The sequence below is a fragment of the Engraulis encrasicolus genome, chromosome 18 (genome assembly GCF_034702125.1).
Source record: "Engraulis encrasicolus isolate BLACKSEA-1 chromosome 18, IST_EnEncr_1.0, whole genome shotgun sequence".
Lineage (NCBI taxonomy): Eukaryota > Metazoa > Chordata > Actinopteri > Clupeiformes > Engraulidae > Engraulis > Engraulis encrasicolus.
The window spans coordinates 9,399,369-9,419,073 of record NC_085874.1 but is presented as its reverse complement, the minus strand read 5'-3'; the positions used below and the strand labels follow the sequence as shown (position 1 = coordinate 9,419,073).

Genomic DNA, 19,705 nt, shown 5'->3' with positions numbered 1-19,705 from the left:
TGTGTGTGGCTATGACATAACTGCCCCAGATGTGTGTGTGTGGGTCAGTGACAAATAATGGTTTTTACAATGAGATGAGAAATTATAAAATGTTTCGATGCATTACTCTAAACATTTCAATCAGGTTTTCTAAAATCTAAGCTATATTTTGTATTTCTGTGTGTTTCATGCAATGACAAAAAGCTTTTCAACATTTCTTTTTCACAAAATGAATGTCTCGTTGCCCCCAAAGTGGCACAACGGCAGTAAAATATGCAATGTTGGTTATTTACTTTCAAATATACAAAATAAAAGTGTACTTGCTGGGGGCGCTATGGCGCAGCGCACTAAGCCCCCCACATTAGGCTTGCATGCCCATCCATGGGGACCCTGTTTCGGGTCTGGCTGGGGTCATTGATCCTCCCCTGTCTCTCTCTCCCATTCGCTTCCTGTCGCCATCTTCGACTGTCCTGTCAAATAAAGGCATAAAAGCCCCTAAAAATACATTTTAGAAAACAAAGTGTACTTGCCAAAACAGTTACTTAAAGGGGTATGCCACTATTTTGGGGCTTAATACAGTTAAAATCGTTGGCTGGAGTTTATAAAGGTGGTAAAGTGTCATTATTTTTCATGTTAATCGTTGTCTTGCTTTAAGACAAGTTAAAAGAGGGAGTATGTAGCTAAGCTAGTGAAAGTCAATGGATCACTGTAGCATGATACCAGTCTGTATCAGTTGGTGCAACCATTTTCAAATGACTATCTCGATTTTAGTGACAGTTTCTATAAAGCAACATCAACGATTAATTTTGTGCATGTGATGTTCTCTTTCAAACTTGTTAGTTTTGTGAAGTAGTAATATGATACATATTACATCTGTACATTGTTCGGTACTATAAACACACCTGACAATGGTCAGAAATTTTTGAATTAAGCAGATTTCAGGAAAGGTTACACAACTGGTGATGTAGTAGATAGGTTAATCAGGGGTCCTCGTCCTTCCATGTGATGTCATTTCCTTTAACATATTGGGTTTTCACACCTGGTCCCCTTTAAGTGAACCTCAGTCCTCTTTAGGTGGACCAAAAAGCGAATCAAAAGCAAAAGGACTCAGTTCTGTTTTTGTTCATATTGTTACAAAAATAACATGCCACTTGTGCCACTTGACAATGTAGGAACACAAGTGACACAGTAAATTTCCCGAATTACTGACAATAATTGTGAAAATTATATTCTGTTTCTTTTAGTCACTGTTAAACAAGACACATGTGAATTATGCCAAAGTACACACAGAAAAAAGGTACCATTGTGTACCTAAGTCGCAGTACCATATTGAAGAACAATTCTGTACCTTCATATGCAAGTACATTTTTGTAGCCCATTCATTTGTACCCTTTAAGGTACATTTGTGTACCCAATGTGACAGAAATGTACCTTAAACCACCATAACCATGCAGTACCCTCAAGAGGTACTTTTCTGTCCTTTTAAGGTGCATAAGTGTACTTAAATGGTACAAATAAATAGGGTACAAAAGTCTACTTGTGGGGGGCGCTGTGGCGCAGCGTGCTAAGCCTCCCACACTTGGGCTTGCATGCCCACCGGGACCCCGGTTCGAGTCCGGACGGGGTCATTTCCCAACCCTACCCCATCTCTCTCCACACTCATTTCCTGTTGCATCTTCACTGTTCTATACGAAATAAAGGCCCAAAAAGCCCATAAAATATCTTGTGGTACAGGTAGTATTGCTGAAATAAATGCAACAGGTATACAATCTCTGCACAATCATTTATTAAGCAAAGTATTTTCGATCACTAAATGGAAATGTTTAAAAAAGTGATCAAATATATAGTTAACGTGATTGTTGAGAATTTCACCTGTTTTGAACAGGTTAAAACTTGTAGTTCAAGGTTTTTACTGTAACGCCATATAACATTTTTCTTACCTTCATTATTCTATCAGAATTGAATAAATCCAAATAAATTCTGCTAGCTTTCTAAAAAGAATGTATTTATGTATGGTTTTTTTTTCAATTTTTAACCTTTCCTACTAAAACAAATCATAGGAACACAAAAAGTGGCATCACGTCTTTCATCCGTGTGTGTGTGTGGCCAGGACTGTCTCAGATGTGTGTGTGTGTGTGTGTGTGTGTGTGTGTGTGTGTGTGTGTGTGTGTGTGTGTGTGTGTGTGTGTGTGTGTGTGTGTGTGTGTGTGTGTGTGTGTGTGTGTGTGTGTGTGTGTGTGTGTGTGTGTGTGTGCGCGCGCGTGCGTGCATGCATCTGGTGAGTGTGTGTGTGGTGCATTTTTTATCATTCCTAGCGGTCCTCTGTGAGATCAGGTGCGTTTCCCGCAATGTTCTTTCTGTGTGTGTGTGTGTGTGTGTGTGTGTGTGTGTGTGTGTGTGTGTGTGTGTGTGTGTGTGTGTGTGTGTGTGTGTGTGAGTGTGTGTGTGTGTGTGTGTGGGCGTGTGTTTGTATGCAGATGCGTCTGGTTAATGTGTGGTGGTGCAGAACCCTGAAGTTCCTGACGGTGTTGGGGGAGATTGGAAGCATCTCATTTACAGTACTCATCAGGTCTGTAAATATCCTCATTTATAAAGGCCATCTTAAAGGAGAACTTCTGTCAATTTAAATATGCTGTTGTATTGCTCAAGCTACCCTTGACTTGTCAGTACCTGGTGATACTGCATTTTTCGACTCAGCCCTTTCTGAGATCAGAGCTATTCTAATGGGGGCAGATTTTGTTTACATTAAAAACCTTCTTAACATAGGCCTACTCTAAATATTATCCCAAAAGGTATCACTGTTTGCTAGTTGTTTGCTGATGTTGCATAACCTTTTGGATGTTGATGGGAATAAATCAAGATATTCTTTTTTAATGAAAAGAAACGCCTGCCCCCATTGCAATGACCAGGATCTGGGAAAAGGCTGAATAAAAAAACATTCTCAGGTACTGAGAAGTCCAGGGTAGTGTGAGCATTACAGCTGCATGTTACGTACAATTGGCAGAAGTTATCCTTTAAATATCCTCATTCATATAGGCCATCTTAGTAAATATCCTCATTCATTAAGGCCATCTTAGTAAAGATCCTCATTCATAAAGGCCATCTTAGTCATAGTGTTTAGTCCAGAGGTTGGCAATAGGCCTGTGGCCCACATGCGACCTGCTGAGCCATTTCATCTGGCCCGCAGAGCATTCAAAAGAAAGTCAACTTTTAAATGAGAAATCCGGTGTAAAATGGCTTAAATAGTGCTTTTTGGGGACCCTTCTCTCCATTCTGGTATACATTTTTATGAGATGTAACTGTTAGTCAAATGACGGTGTGAAGAGAGAAAAATCAAATCAAATCAAATCTAAAACATGATGCTGAGTGCTAACTTCTGCCACATACCTCACCACCATACAGAGCTATCCTTAAGTGATTAAACCTAGTCACAAGTGTAACTTGTCAGGACTCATACTGTAAGCGAACCGTACTGACGTCAAGAATAGAGTTTTCACACCTGGACCTGGTCCCTTTCAGTGAACTCAGAACTGTGACTCAGCGTTTTCTGTGCATATGTGAACACTTCAAAGTGTACCCAGACCCCTTGGATGTGAACAGTGCTGAGACCTATTTATTGATGTGGTCTCAGTACGATTTGCTTATGAGTTCTGACAAGTTACACTTGTGATAGGTGTAATCACTTTAGGAGGGCTCTAGAGGACAGGGTGTAATCAAAAACAGGACTGACACACCATACCACCTCCCTAATCACTATGCCACACCTGACCTGCCCCCATCATAATCTTTCCCTGTGTTGTATACTAATGTTGTGCTACCTGACTCATCTGGTGCGCGGCACCCCACAGCTTGACTCTTTCCCCCTCATCAGTGTGTTCCGCTACCAGAAGCTACGCGACGCAGAGCGGCGAGTCAGTCGGCCAATCAGGATGGACGACCGACGCGTGGCTTACGCCCTGTGTGGTGGCAGCCTCCTATTGGCCCTCGCCTTGGCAACGCCCACCTACGTCACCAACCTCGACGGCCACTTAGTCAACCTCAGTCAGCCCGGCGGCTGCCCTCCGGACTTCTTCCAGTGTCACCCTGACAATTGCCCCCTTCTCAATCGCCTCTACAAGTAGGACATTTACATTACTCAACCGACTCCACAAGCAATTACTCTTACTATATGTCTATATTACTCAACCAACTCTACTAGTACTTATATTATTATAGGCAGTGGTGGAACAAAAACACACAGGGCCCCAGGGCAAAACACTTATAGGGCCCCCATACGACCTGCCAAGGTCACGATAGGGCCCCCGCCACCAAGAGTGCCCTGGGCCCGGGGGCAAATGCCCTGCTGGCCCTCCCTATAACTCCGCTCCTAATTATAGGCCTATTGCTCAACTGACTCTACAAGTCATTACTCTTATAATTATTACTAAACTGCCTCTACAAGTAACTCTTATTATATTACTATTCTACTACACAACCACTTCTGTAAGTAATTACTCTTAGATCTTACTATTTTACTCAAGCCTCTACAAGTAAGACAGTTATTTAACATGTTAAAGTACGACACTGTACGACACTGTATATCCCAGAAACGCCTCTACAAATAACAAACATATTACATAACACAACTACCTCTACAAGTAAGAAACATAGGCCTATTATATTATACAACTGCCTCGTAAGACTCTTATATCACTCAACTGATTCCTGGACTTTTTATCGATCAACTTTTTATCTATTTTTATTTTATTGTATTTTATTGTAAGCAGTATACAGTATGTCACATATGTGAGTATATCCCTCACATTTTTGCAGATTTGTAAGTATATCTTTTCATAGGACAACATTAAAGAAATTTCACTTTGACACAATGTGGGACTGACATGGTTTGGGGATGCATGAATGAATGCCATCAACATTGGAAATCTGAATCTGAATTACACCTTAAAGAAACATGCATGTCAACATGCACTGTGACCGCACGAATACACCGTCCGCGACATGTGCGAGGCGAGCGACGGATTGTCTTTGTATTGAGTCGCGTGACAAAAATGATTCTGGAGACTAGAGGCGGTTCGCGGGCTTGACCTGATGATGATGGTTCGAGAGCAACTGTTTGTAGTTGAACTCCTGGGAATATTACGCAAATGAGCTATGACGCTGTTCGGCGACAAGCCACCACAGCCAATGTGTAGAGGTCAGTGACCACAGCCAATGGGAATGTTGGAATGCTTGCGTTCTGCTTTTAACAGACATACTCACTTCAATCGCTTGTGTCGCTCTTGCTGGACAGAAGCGATTCTCTGTCGCTTGAATCTCGTCGCGCCCAGTGTCTACTGAAGCAAATCATGATACTCTCCATAGGATTTCATTTTCACACCAATCTATTTAAGCCAGGTGCAGACTCAAAATGTAAAAGTTCAACCTAAAGTGGTTGAAACGCACACCGATTACCTCCCTTTTAATCCCTTTTCATTTCGAGACGATATCTGGGGTGCACTCACCTTTGTGGGTACATATTCAAACATTAATGGCTGTATTTTGTTTTTTGTGAGTGAACAACAAATTTAAGCAGTTGGGTTATATACTGTATACATATATAACAGGTCACTAATCATTGTGTCAAGGTGATATTTCTTTCATGTTGTCCTATGAAAAGATACACTTACAAATCTGCAGAAATGTGAGGGGTGTACTCACTTATGTGACATACTGTAATGTGAATTGTGTGTATTGCAGGCATTTGTTCATTGTACACGCAGTGTGCTGTATGTCTCTACGTGTAGCTCTAGGCTATATTGTATGCAGTCAGTCCCAGAGCCAAGACGATTTGTTTATGTTATGTTGCCCAAAAGGTTCAATGGGTGTTTCAGAGAGTTGTGAGAAATTTAAAAAGTACAAGTCTTACAAACCCAAAGGTAGACACAAATTTACAATATACGTGTGAGGTCGGGTTCCTGCTCATATTTGTTTTCAGCTTTGTTTTGGGAGTGATTTCAAGCAACATGTCCCTAAATCCACAGCCTGTTTTCCAAACTTAATTCTGTGGGGCTTATTCCAAATATGTAACTTACTTTGTCCTCACAATTTTTTTTAAAATCAGAAACACCCATTGAACCTTTTGGACTCCACAACATAAATAAAACCCTCTTGGCTCTGTGACTCTGTAGTAGGCTATGTAGCATAATGTGGGTTGTGTGTATTTCAGGTACCTGTTCATCGTTCTGGTTAACCTACTCCCCCTGCTGGTGGTGAGCTACAGTAGCGGCCTGATCCTCAGAGTCCTCCTCCGCCAGCACAGGGCAGTGCAGGCGCGCCTGGCCACACAGGGTCACGTGGGGTCACGTTCCGGACGCACAACATTCCGATTCCGGAACAGCACCGTGACCATCTTGGTAGCGATGGTGGTGTTCCAGGTGCGTTGTCAGATGCTCCTTTTTGATGTATAACTAATTGCTCTCTTCTGTCTTATGCAGCCCTGGCCTAGTGGTTAAGGAGGTTTTATACTTGAGATCAGAATGTTGTAGGTTCGAATCCCACCCTTCCACTCCCTATCTCACTCCATGGCTGAGGTGCCCTTGAGCAAGGCACCTAATCCCACACTGCTCCAGGTACTGTAACTAATACCATGTACTTAAAAAAATAACTTTAAATCACTTTGGATAAAAGTATCAGCTAAGTGTAATGTAATGTAATGTAATGTAATCTTATCATTTGTATGTTTTTTTTCATTTGGTGTTGTTTTTTATGCTTTTATTTTTGTTAGGCACATTGAACATTGCACATTGACCTCGATATATGAAATGTGCTATAGAAATAACTGCGTTGTGTGGATGTGTGCATGTGTGTGTGCCTGTCTGTGCAAGTACCTGCATGTGTGTGTCCATGTGTGTCTGTGCCTGTCTGTGCGAGTTCCTGCATGTGTGTGTGCATGTGGGGTGTGTGTGTGTGTGTGTGTGTGTGTGTGTGTGTGTGTGTGTGTGTGTGTGTGTGTGCATGTGTGTGTATGTGTTTGCTTTTGTGTGTGTGTTTGTGTGAGTGCGTGTGTGTGTGTGTTTGATTTGTGCATGTGTGTGTGTGTGAGTGTGTGTGTGTGTTTGATTTGTGCATGTGTGTGTGTGCATGTGTGTGTTTGTGTGTGTGTGTGTGTTTGTGTGTGTGTGTGTGTGTGTGTGTGTGTGTGTGTGTGTGTGTGTGTGTGTGTGTGTGTGTGTGTGTGTGTGTGTGTGTGTGTGTGTGTCTGTGTGTGCATATGTGTGTGTATGTGTTTGCTTGTGTGTGTGTGTTTGTGTGTTTGATTTGTGCATGTATGTGTGTGTGTTTCTGTGTGTGTGTGTGTGTGTGTGTGTGTGTGTGTGTGTGTGTGTGTGTGTGTGTGTGTGTGTGTGTGTGTGTGTGTGTGTGTGTGTGTGTGTGTGTGTGTGTGTGTCCTCCAGGTGAACTGGAGTCTGTACTTGGTGCTGCATCTGGCCTCGTCCCCGTACTCATTTCATGCCTGGTCAGAAGTGGAGTTCTTCATCACCACCTCCTACACCACCATCAGCCCTTACGTATACGGCATCGGCAGCGACCTCTTCGCTATCAGGAGCTGCAAGGGTTAATACAATAGAATAATAGAATAGAATAATAGAATACTAGTCTATAATAGAATAGAGAGAAAAAATAATAGAATGCATATGTAGAATATGGCATCCTCCTTACACCACCATCAGCCCCTACGTATCTGCGTCTTCACTCTCAGTAGCTGTAAGGGTTAATAGAATAGAATAGAATAGAACACTTTTTTACGCTAATATTTATTGTCTAGTATGTTAGTTTTTCACTGCACATTGTGTGTGTGTGTGTGTGTGTGTGTGTGTGTGTGTGTGTGTGTGTGTGTGTGTGTGTGTGTGTGTGTGTGTGTGTGTGTGTGTGTGTGTGTGTGTGTGTGTGTGTGTGTGTGTGTGTGTGTGTGTGTGTGTGTGTGTGTGTGTGTGAGAGAGAATTATCGATGTCCTGTGAACTCCTGTACTAACCCTTGTGTTACCTAGATTTTTGACTTCTATACCGTTTTGGGTAACAATTTATAATAAGGACCCCTTGTTAAGCATAAGTTAAGCCTTAGTTAAGCCTTATTTCAACGTTAGTTAACCCTTAGTAAATCACGAGTTAGCCATTCTGTAAGTATTATTTCTCATTTCTTAATCATTTTAACTACTACCATTAGTAAATGGTTTGTGTGTGCTGAGATAACTGTTCGCTAAGCATTTGTCAACTCTCATTGAAATATAAGTTAACCGTGTTTTAGTCATGAGGTATTCATTATCTACGTCTTGTTAATCATTAACAAGTTATGTTACTAAATGATTTGTTTATGTGATTAAACGGTCTGCTAAGTATTAGTAAACTGTAATGATAGTAATGAAGGTAACACTCTTTTAATCACAAGTCAACAGTTATGTAATCAACATCATTAACTAGCACTGTTGGTAAATGATTTGTTTGCGCTGATATAACTGTCCACTAAGCATTAGTAAACTATCATTAAAATGTAAGTTAACTGTCTTTTAATCATTAAAGGACCAGTTCAGTCAATTTCAATATGCTATTGTATTGCTCATGCTACCCTTGACTTGTCAGTCTTTGGGTTGCCTAACGGCTCCTCTTCCACCTGAGCTACCACCGCCTCAAGCAATGAGTTGTAACTCCTTGATAATGCATAAGCAATGCTTAACAAGGCATTTGTTAATGTGTTGTAAAGCCTTAAAATTGTAATGGCTATGTCTAATCTGTTACTAAAGGCTCTTGGTGATGTCATAGCAATATTGTTATGTAGTTGAGTATTTTCAGCAAATAGTGAATAGGCACGTTGTTGACCCCATCTGCAGTAAGAGGCTATGGAGCCTTGGGTGTGACGGCTGAGACACTTTATACAATATAGGAGAAGACAAAACACTTAAGAAAGCGTCCATAGAAATGAATGGGGGCAATTCGTAATGCCAACATGGGGTGTGCCTGCACGTCTCCCACCTGTCCGGCAAAAAGAGCCAATTGCTTGCTGAGCTGCGCTGTAATTTATCCATTTATCATCTCGCGGCATCGACACGTAAGCTTTTACGACTGCTCAAACCTAATCTGTATGCCTTCGGAATATCTGCTGCTGGTCTGTGGCAGATGATATGTGCAACTCACAAGTCGCGAAGTGCAGCGCATGCACAGTTCCAAAATTAGCTGTAAGAAAAAATATTTTACAACGTTACTTACTTTCCTATATACGGCCAATTATAGATAGCCATTACACTCTGCTTTTCATTGCTCATTGCGATTCCAACCATATGGTTGGTGTATTGTCCCATTCCTGTTTTTCCCATTCATTCTGAGATGCCCATGGTCTTATCTGAAATAGCTACCCTGAGGCATATCAAGATGGCCGTGGAGTGAAATGGCTTATGAGAAAGGACTTTTGTGACTGCTAGTGGAATACAGTTGAATGGAATATAGGCCTAATGTTAGGCTACTGCTATCAGCCTACTATGGTTACTGTTGTTACTGTGTATTAACTCCCATTACTATTTCTCTGTCACTTCTACACTCTAAGAAGAAATGTGTCAGAAATGATGGATACAGCTGGTCCTGCCGTGGCTTTAACGGTAGGGGACTGGGCTGTTACGCCGGCGACCCAGGTTCAATTCCGACCCGGGTCATTTGCCGATCTTTCCCCGTCTCTCTCTCCCACTCACTTCCTGTCACCATCTCACACTATCCTATCAAAATAAAGGCAAAATAGCTCCTAAGAGATAATAATAAAAAAGAACGATATAGCTGAGAGGGGCGGTGCCTATTTGCCATTGGGGAGCATTATTAGTCTATTTAATTGTTTTACAGCCGTTGAGGTCAAGGGGCCTTGGGAGGATTATGATGAGGTCAACATAGATTTTGTTCAGGAAAGGTTGACCATCGTGTTAATGTCATAGCCTAACTGTTATTGCAGGCTAATTATAGGCCTATGTTATTACAATACAGTATACTGTTCACTTATCACTATTATTATTACTACTCATCTGTGATCTACACTGTTTTGCTACATGTGTCCTTTTTGTAAGTGGCTTAAGTTAAGTGTCTTGTACTGTAACGTGTAATGATCTCGACCTCTGCACACACCCAGGCACTCAGAGCTGTATGCTGTAGATCAGTGGTTCCCAACCTTTTTCTTCAGGGACCCATGTTTTTACTATTGTAAGCTTTGGTGACCCAGCGCCCGCATGAGAGGAAGTCACTTGATACGCTCTGTCTCCTCCGAAAACTCATTTTAGTCATCATTTTATTCCTCAATTCGTCTTTGTTCAAATAGAGAATAAATGTGTAATGTAGCACTTACATTTTGTTGCTTCTATGCATTTGTCATTTATTCAACATGGGCTACATATGGTATTAAAATGAAACCCCTTAAAACTCAAGAGGGCTTCGCGACCCCCCGTGGATCTTTGGCGACCCATAGGCTGGGTCCCGACCCATAGGTTGGGAACTACTGCTGTAGATGACTCTGTCTGGACACACGCCTGAACAAACACACACGTTGACTGCTGTAATACTGTAATGCTGCTGTTATCCTGGGTCCTGCACACAGACTCAGCACCATGCAATGCTGCCACTTAGGGGGGAAATGTCAGTACTACTGTCATGATGAGGATTGCATGAAGTGAAAATAGTATATGTACAGTAAGGATACTCAATTTGCTTTCAGCTCTCTAGAACTCTTCAGATACAAACATAATGCTTCTACAAGAGCAACCATTATCCCTCCCACCAAAGGCAACGTGTGTGTGTGTGTGTGTGTGTGTGTGTGTGTGTGTGTGTGTGTGTGTGTGTGTGTGTGTGTGTGTGTGTGTGTGGGTGTGAAAAGGGACAAGCAAATCAAAACTCAATATGAACGCTGTCTGCTCATTTAGCAAGTGTGTCTGTATGTGTGTGTGTGTGTGTGTGTGTGTGTGTGTGTGTGTTTGTGTGTGTGTGTGAGAGAGAGAGAGAGAGAGAGAGAGAGAGAGAGAGAGAGAGAGAGAGAGAGAGAGAGAGAGAGAGTCAGTCTAACGGCCCAGAAAAATCCCTTGTATACAGTTTATTATCCATGAATGATAACATTTAGATTTGATTTCATGACAAAAATGGGCTACTCTGTGGACCAGAATGGCCCAATTTGGGGACCGTGGGCCAAAGTTGGCCCTCGAAACATTTTTTTGGCCCTCCACCTTTGTTCATGCGTCTCAGTTTTATCTGCTAGTTGGGGTATTTCTAGGCTATTGGTAAATACACTTGATGGAATATGGCTCATTTGAAACTATAATCTAAAGTCATTTAAAACATGGCATTTCCATCAGATTTAAGCTGTGTTGCATGTTACATGTGTGTTTTCGGCCCGCAACACCCCCCCATAGGCTATTCCCCTTCGACCCACCATGGGAAAGAAATTGGACACCGCTGCTAGACCATATGAAATGTGCTACAGAAATATTAGATTTTCATGACATTACATAACACTGAGATTACAAGTAGACACTATAATGTTTATTCAACAGAACTGAGGAGACACTTAAGACAGGTCCCTGTTGTAAATCTGCTCTCACCAGGGGTGCATTTCTCGGAATCGTAGTTGCTAACGATGTTAGCTACTTTGTTGTTTGCAATGCAATTACCCATGTTGCTAACTGCTAACGACTATGTTTTCCAGAAATGCACCGAGTGACCAAGTCATGATGTAATATCAATGTGTGCAACAGATGCAGATGTTCTACCAGTCTGTCATGGCCAGTGTGATTTCCTATGCTGTGGCATAATGGGGTGGGAGTATCAGGAATAGAGATGCTGGATGCCTTGACAGGCTGGTGAGGAGAGCTGGGTCTGTTGTTGGCACATAACTGGAGGCCCTCACTACCACTGCTGAGAAGAGAACACTTAACTCCACACTTAAGAACACAAACTTAACTCTATAATGGACAACAACATTCACCCCCTGCACCCAGTCTTCGACAACCAGAGAAGCTTGATCAGCTACAGATTCCGTGCCATCCCATGCAAGACAGATAGGCTACGGAGGTCCTTCGTTCCCAGGGCCAACCAACTGTTCAACACCACATAGAAGGACACCCAGAAAGAGAGAGATCATCATTGGAGACTGGACTGCATAATCAACCATACCACACTAGCACACTCTTTTGCACCCCTTTTCCTATGTGGAGGTAGCTGACATGCCAAGCCCACCGCTCAACACCTGTGAACTCTTACTGACTGCTGTCACCCAAACAAGAAGGACTACAGCTCTTTTGTTGTTGTCAAGGCCTTTTATTGCACTGACTGTCTTTCAGAGTAAACAGTACATCAGCTCTTGTACCACTGTGTGTGTGTGTGTGTGTGTGTGTGTGTGTGTGTGTGTGTGTGTGTGTGTGTGTGTGTGTGTGTGTGTGTGTGTGTGTGTGTGTGTGTGTGTGTGTGTGTGTGTGTATGTGTGTGTGTGTGTGTGAGAGAGAGAGTGATTGTTAAGGGGGGGCACTGTGATGCAACTTGTGGATTCCCGGCTCTTAAATTGATTTACCCTGATCTCTACTTTGGACTATGCACAGTGACTTTGGCACCTTGACACTTTGAACACTTTTCCAGTTTTTCGATTGTGTGTGTGTGTGTGTGTGTGTGTGTGTGTGTGTGTGTGTGTGTGTGTGTGTGTGTGTGTGTGTGTGTGTGTGTGTGTGTGTGTGTGTGTGTGTGTGTGTGTGTGTGTGTGTGTGTGTGTGTTGTGGGCGTGTGTGTATGAGTGGGATAGAGAAATGGTGAATATATGTGCAATGTGTGTGTGATGTCTTTGTGTCTTCTTCTGTATTTATGTATGTATGCTACTTGACACCTTAATTTCCCTCTGGATCAATAAATGATACTCAACTCTAACTCTACTCTCTAATACTAAAAACTTGTATGTACTGTACATGTGTCCTGTCGTAGTAGTGTAGTAGTAGTGTTGCAGAGACTCTGATCTATGCCTTCATCAACTCCTGTCTGGAGTACTGTAACGTTGTCCTTTATTATCTTCCCACTAAAGCACTGGACAGACTACAGCGTGTCCAAACTCAGTTGTCAGGATCCTCACACACTCAAAGCAGTGGCAACACATTACCCCCACATTCAAGCAGCGTGACTGGCTCCCATGTAGTCACGTATCACTGACAAAATCCTACTCCTCACATACAAATCCCTCCACGCTCTTGTTCCCCAGTACCTCTCCATCCTCCTCACCCAGCATTCCTCCCATCAAGGTCCCTACTACGGACATTTGATGGCAGAGCTTTCTGTTTTGCTGCCCCCATCCTTTGGTACAGTCTCCATATCTGCCAAGTCCCCACACATTGGCTATGTTCAAAAAGCATCTGAAATCCTATTTATTCACTGAGGCCTATGGTCTTTCTCCACCCTGGCCCCCAACACCACTTCTACTCTATCTCCTCTTCTCTCGTCTATTTTTTAGCCCCATCTCCTTTTTTTCAAACTTTGTTTATTAATTAGAGGATAACTGCAGCCAATTTCAACATGCAGATGTAATGCTCACACTACCCTGGACTTGTCAGTATCTGAGATTTTTTTTTCTTCAGCCTTTTCCGAGACACTGGTCATTGTAATGGGGGCAGGTGTTTGTTTACATTTCAAAAAAGCATCTTGATTTATTCCCAAAAACATCCAAAAGGTTATGCAACATCAGCAGACAACTAGCAAACAGCGATACCTTTTGGGAAAATATTTGGAGTAGGCCTATGTTAAGATTTTTTAAAATGTAAACAAAAGCTGCCCCCATTAGAATAGCTCAGATCTCGGAAAGGGCTGAGCCGAAAAATGCAGCATCACTACTGACAAGTCAAGGGTAGTGTGAGCAATACAACAGCATATTGAAATTGGCAGAAGTGGTCCTTCAAGCAAAATGATCTCAGACAATGTTTCACATAGGCTAAATGTACAGTTTTCTTTTTTTTTGGAAGAACAATCAACCCCCACACATACAAACAAAAACAGACTTACAAAGTATAGCGAAGGGGAGTAGAGTTGCCCAGCCGGGACTCGAACTTATATCTTCTGAGATAGTAAACTGGGGCTCTGACCGCTACACCAAAGAGCCAGGCTTGTTGGCGTGATAGTCAGAACACACCCACAACCCTAGTGATGGTCACTCCATCACACTGCCTTCCCCTTCGGGAAGTACCCCGTGCGCTTCACACACTCAAGGTGTCCCTCACGCAACTGCCCGTCATGCTTCTCCCATCCAGTGTGCCCCATCATCAATGCTTCACCCATCACTGGGGTCCCTTACACCGGGGTCACCAATTCTGGGGGTCCCTCACATGGAATTACGGCTTACACACAATGGGTACGCTTCCAATGGCTTCACGGTAGCCATCCCACTTCTGACACCATTTGTAGCAAAGGAGAGTAGAGTTGCCCAGCCGGGACTAGAACCCGGACCTTCTGAGGAAGTAAACTGGGGCTCTGACCGCTACACCAAAGTGTATCGTTGGCGTGACAGTCAGAGCACACCCACAACCCTAGTGATGGTCACTCCATCACACAAAGACAAACAAAAACCTACACATCAAACAGCACATGTTAAATATAAGACATAACTAAATAGACATAGCCACAGCCAAACATAGCATATTAACCATGCCCACTATGTCCCCTTTAAGCATTGGGGTCAGGAATAAGTGAGATATCAGACTTGTTGAAATAAGGAATGGTCCCCAAAGACTCATAAACATTTTACTTCTACCTATCATTGACAGTCTGATTTGTTCTAGTTTGAGATAATAGAGGATGTCCCTAATCCAATGGGTGTGTGAAGGTGGTGCCCCATCTCCTTTTGTAAAGTGACCTTGGGTTACTTGAAAGGCATAATAGAAAACAAAGTCATTATTATTGTGTATTGGCCAACCATTATTCCATTCCATTCCATTATCTGACTCTTTTATCCAGTGCGACTTACACTTACAAGTATTTTCAGGGTATTGGTTACTGGCCCTGAAGCAGTGGGGGGTTAGGTTCCTTGCTCAAGGGGACACTTCAGCCATGGATGTTTAAAAAAATGTGCATATGTACGTGTAAACAGTGACTTGCAGTAACACAGCGGATCATGTCACATTTTTGTCACATGTTTGTCTATTGTGGCTCTTTGTTTTTGTAAGCCTATAGATTCCGTGCCATCCCACTTGTGATGTTGGCTATGATTATGTCCTCTTTTGAAAGTCGCTTTGGTTATAAAGCGTCTGCCAAATGCAATGTAATGTAATAATGTCATCCCATGCAAGACAGACGGAGGTCCTTCGTCCCCAGGGCCATCCAGCTGTTCAACACCACACAGGACACCCAGAGAGAGATCATCATTGGAGACTGGACTGCATAATCAACCCTCCCACACTTGCACACCTGCACACTCATTTGCTTATTTGGAGGTTGCCAACACGGCAACCCCACCCCTCAACACCCGTGAACTCTTATTGACTGCTGTCACTGCTGGACTACAAGTCTGGGGTGAATTTCTCAAAACCAAAGTTGCTTACTACATTAGCTACTTGGTTGTTTTCAATGCATTTTCCCATTGGCAACTTCTCTTTTGAGAAACTCACCCCTGCTTTAGCCGGGCCTTTTATTGCACTGACTGTTTTTCACAGTAAACAGTAATCACCTCTTGTACCACTGTGTGTGTGTGTGTGTGTGTGTGTGTGTGTGTGTGTGTGTGTGTGTGTGTGTGTGCGCGCGCACTTGCGTGCGTGTGTGTGCTTGTCAAGGGGGTTGGGGGGGGGGGGGGGGTGCACAGTGGGCATTTGTGGATTCCTGGCTCTACATACTTGACCTTGGATCTCTTCCTTGGACTGCATAGTGACTTTGGCACCTTGATCTCTTCCTTGTAGTGACTTTGGCACCTTGACACTTTGGACACTTTTCCAGTTTTTGTCTTGTGCTTCTACTGCTGTGTGTGTGTTTGTGTGTGTGTGTGTGTGTGTTTGAGTATTTGTGTGTGTGAGAGAGACCTGTGGGACAGAGAAATGCATTTGTTGTGTGTGTGCGTGTGCGTGTGCGTGTGTGTGTGTTGTGGGTGTGTGTATGTGAGTGAGATAGAGGGATCTGACCTTGTGAATACAAGTATGGTGAATATACTGTATGTGCAAAACAAGGGGGAGAGAGAGATGGGGAAAGATCGCCAAAGAACCCGGGCCAGAATCAAACTCGGGTCAGCCACGAATGCCCTACTGTTAGCGCCATGGTATAGAGTCCACACTCTTCCTCCTGATGGGATTTGATCCTGTAACCTTCTGTGCTCAAGACCAAAACAACAGACTACACCTAAAAACCCAGTCTTGTCATCTTAAAATCCCACATAATGTGGAGACATCTTTGCGCTGATCAATAAATGAGGGGCAGAAAATCAGTGTGCAATGGAGGCCAACTAGCAGAGTGTAGCTTGGAACGTTAGTAAACCTCCCGCTCAAAGCCTCATACAGTATCACTAGTGCTGGGTTATCAAATATGTTCTTTAGCTCAGCGGTATCGTGCTGTAACTCCCATACCCGAACCGATGCATTGACGAAGTGCCATGATACGGATGGGAGTGAGGTTTATGGGGCAGGGGGTGAGTATAACGGAGGCCAACTACCAGAGAGTGGCGTGGAACGTTAGGAAACCTTCCTCCCGAAGCCTCATACAGTATCGGTAGCGCTGTACTATCAAACTAATCCTTTAGCTCAGCGGTATCGTTCTGTGACTCCCATACCACAACCGATGCATTGACGAGGCGGCGAGTTTGAGACCCAGAGGAAGGATGGACTGCGCAGGAAGCATATGTGTGACGGAGGTCATCTTGCACCTGTTCACCCCCCTCGGGGATCGAACGTGCGACCTCGTCAACTACAACGGTTCGGCAATGGGAGACACAGTACGATACCGCTGGGCCAAGAGACTAGTCTCTCGGCCCAACGGCACGAGACTGTATGAAGCTATCGGAGGGAGGTTTACTAACGTTCCACGCCAACTCTGTGCTAGTTAGCCTCCGTTACACTCTCCCCCTTAAACCTCACTCCCATCCCGGGTCAGCGGCACCACTGTGACGGAGGTCATCTTGCACCTGTTCACCCCCCTCGGGGATCGAACGTGCGGCCTCGTCAACTACAACGGTTCGGCAATGGGAGACACAGTACGATACCGCTGGGCCAAGAGACTAGTCTCTCGGCCCAACGGCACGAGACTGTATGAAGCTATCGGAGGGAGGTTTACCAACGTTCCACGCCAACACTGTGCTAGTTAGCCTCCGTTACATATGCAACATCAATAAAAAACTTGCCTTACCTAATGCAGGTATGTTAACCAAAGTAGGCTATATGTCCTACGAGTAAAACCATATGATATGATATAGCCTATAAAAAATTGTTATAAATTGATACGCCTATATTTATTCTTTAGCCTATTCACACACACTGTTTCACTCATTCATTCATTCACTCGCTCAGTCATGCTTTCAACCAATTAAGCAATCAATTAAGCATCTCGACCAATCAGCACTCTCCCTGTAGTGGTTAATTGAACAGGCGTCCTGGTTGTCCTGAGGGAGTGGGCGATCATGTGATGGGCTACTGGGCTTGTCATTTGTAGCCTAGTGCGCGAGCCTGCCGGATATGGGCTATTTTCAGGCTGACCGACCTACTCCCAAGAGATGCATGCGACGTCCCTACACACACACACACACACACACACATACACACGAATGGGTGTCCCTTTAAGAAACTCCATGTTTTTTTTTACACGCATGTGATCGCGCAGTGGAACGACTCGAGAGATGATGCTGCTATGCGAAATGCCGTGTAAAACAACATGCCTGTGCACTAGAACAGGAATCTGAAGGAACCTAAAGCTTCTGAATCCCTGAAAATAATTCAAGCGGCGAGGAGTGAATCAGAGGACAGCCGAAGTTGCCGAGCCAAGTGGAGTCTAGTGTCGACGTTAGCGGCGCGGTGTGATCATTCCCCCCCACCGCCACCACTCGGATGACAGGGCTGCTGACAGTGTGCGCAACTGAGGGATGTTTCGTGTCGTAGCTCGCCAAGATCTGAATATTTCTACCTGTAAGACGGCTTAACATACGACCCAGCTGGATGTTGTAGACTCAAGACGGGGTTCAGTCTGAAACAGCCTCCCATCCGAAGTGCGGAGGGCTGTTGAGAGTTGTTTTCCTCGCTCGCACGTTGATCATTTTCGGGGCATCCCTGGATAGTCAGGCAGGCAGCCGAAACCCCCCTCGCGGTGCCACAGTCAGAATACAGGAAGATACATACATCGACAACGCCGTGTTTAACTGGCTACATCGGGGCTGGCATGACAGACAAACCTTGAAAAGGGGCCAGAGATTCCAGCATCGGCAGCCACAAGGTTGCTTGCATCGGCTTGCAGAGTAGTAGACCCAGCGTGAACGGATAGATTGCCAGGAACTTACTCGCGGGTGAGTAGCGCAAGACAAGACACTTTTGCTTCCTCGTACCAATTTGTGCCTGTAAACTCGAGTGTTAATGTGAATGCTCTCTACAAGATCGTCGTGTATACATAGTTGGTGTAGAGAACCCAGTGTCAACTACTAATACCACCCGAGTGAAGCGACTCATGTCAGGGAGTGGTATAGCGGTTGGTGTAAATGTGCGCTGTGGACAGTCAGGGGTGGCAGTTGAAGGCAGCAGCCCCTGCCGCTCTCTTTCCATCGAATTACAAAGATGTGTCTTTACAAAGCCGCTATAATACGTTACTAACCCAAATCAATGTAATTCAATATACCCGTGGTCACAGCAGGTAGCCGCAGTTGTCGTTTAATAACTGTTAGCGCATTAGCTATGTGATTCTGAAAGAAGCAACGAGAGACACAACCCCCCACCACCCTCAACACCCCCAGCGGCTGCTCGCTAACGTCGCGCAACTACAGAAAAGTTGGTGTGGAATCAAACGATGGTGAAGTTGGGCGCTTAATGTTGGCGAGGTGTAAATATCTGTGCGTAACTGTTTGTTTTTGTAGTAGCCGTGTAGCAGATGAATCATGTAGCGAAGGGTGCCGTGTGTGCACACGGTACAGTAGCTGCGCCATGGATATGGGGAGGAAGTGGACCAACTTCTCACGCCGAGGTGTTAGGAAGAGTCTGACACCGTGGCCGGCGGCTCAGGTGAAATAGCCTACTGGTTTGGTTCTGGTATGGGGAGCCAGCCATAGGCGTCATGTTAATTACTGTGTCGTGGTTATAACTGGGGATTTGGCACTGTCACGTAACAACGCAGGTGCAGGACTTGCTCACTCACGACCTTGTGGGCCACTGCTGACGTTTCCCTCTGTGGTGATGACATCACGGCTCGCGGTGACAGTTTAGCCATGCTGTCATGACATCACGGGTAAAGGGACCAAACGGACAATAGCCAGGAGTCAACTAATGATTACATTACACTTGGCTGAGCTTTTATCCAAAGTGATTTACAGTTATTTAATGGTTATCGTTTGCAGTCCCTGGAGCTATGTAGAGTTAGGTACCTTGCTTAAGGGCCATGGGTGGGATTCAAACCTGCAACCCTCTGATCTTAAGACCCCCTCTCTATCCATTAGACCACGGCTGCCCAGACATACATCACTGTGTGAAGGGGGTCTTAGGCACGTGTGTAGGCTACATGTCAAAGTTTCTATCTCTGTCCGCACTGAAAAACT

General features: G+C 44.1%; 2 protein-coding genes across 2 annotated transcripts in view; both read left to right on the top strand.

Moving 5' to 3' along the window:
* The window catches only part of LOC134468775 (uncharacterized), a 7,898-nt gene extending 321 nt beyond the window's left edge, over positions 1 to 7,577 (top strand). The window contains exons 2-5 of the mRNA XM_063222645.1: positions 2,457 to 2,548; positions 3,851 to 4,096; positions 6,185 to 6,392; positions 7,413 to 7,577. Of these exons, the coding sequence (XP_063078715.1) occupies positions 2,457 to 2,548; positions 3,851 to 4,096; positions 6,185 to 6,392; positions 7,413 to 7,577 (711 nt within the window). The remainder of the gene's footprint in view (positions 1 to 2,456; positions 2,549 to 3,850; positions 4,097 to 6,184; positions 6,393 to 7,412) is intronic.
* Positions 7,578 to 17,793: 10,216 nt separating this feature from the next.
* LOC134468988 (serine/arginine repetitive matrix protein 2-like) overlaps positions 17,794 to 19,705 on the top strand; it is a 32,888-nt gene continuing 30,976 nt past the window's right edge. Inside the window, exon 1 of the mRNA XM_063222957.1 lies at positions 17,794 to 18,469. The gene's annotated coding sequence lies outside the window, so the exon portion shown is untranslated. The remainder of the gene's footprint in view (positions 18,470 to 19,705) is intronic.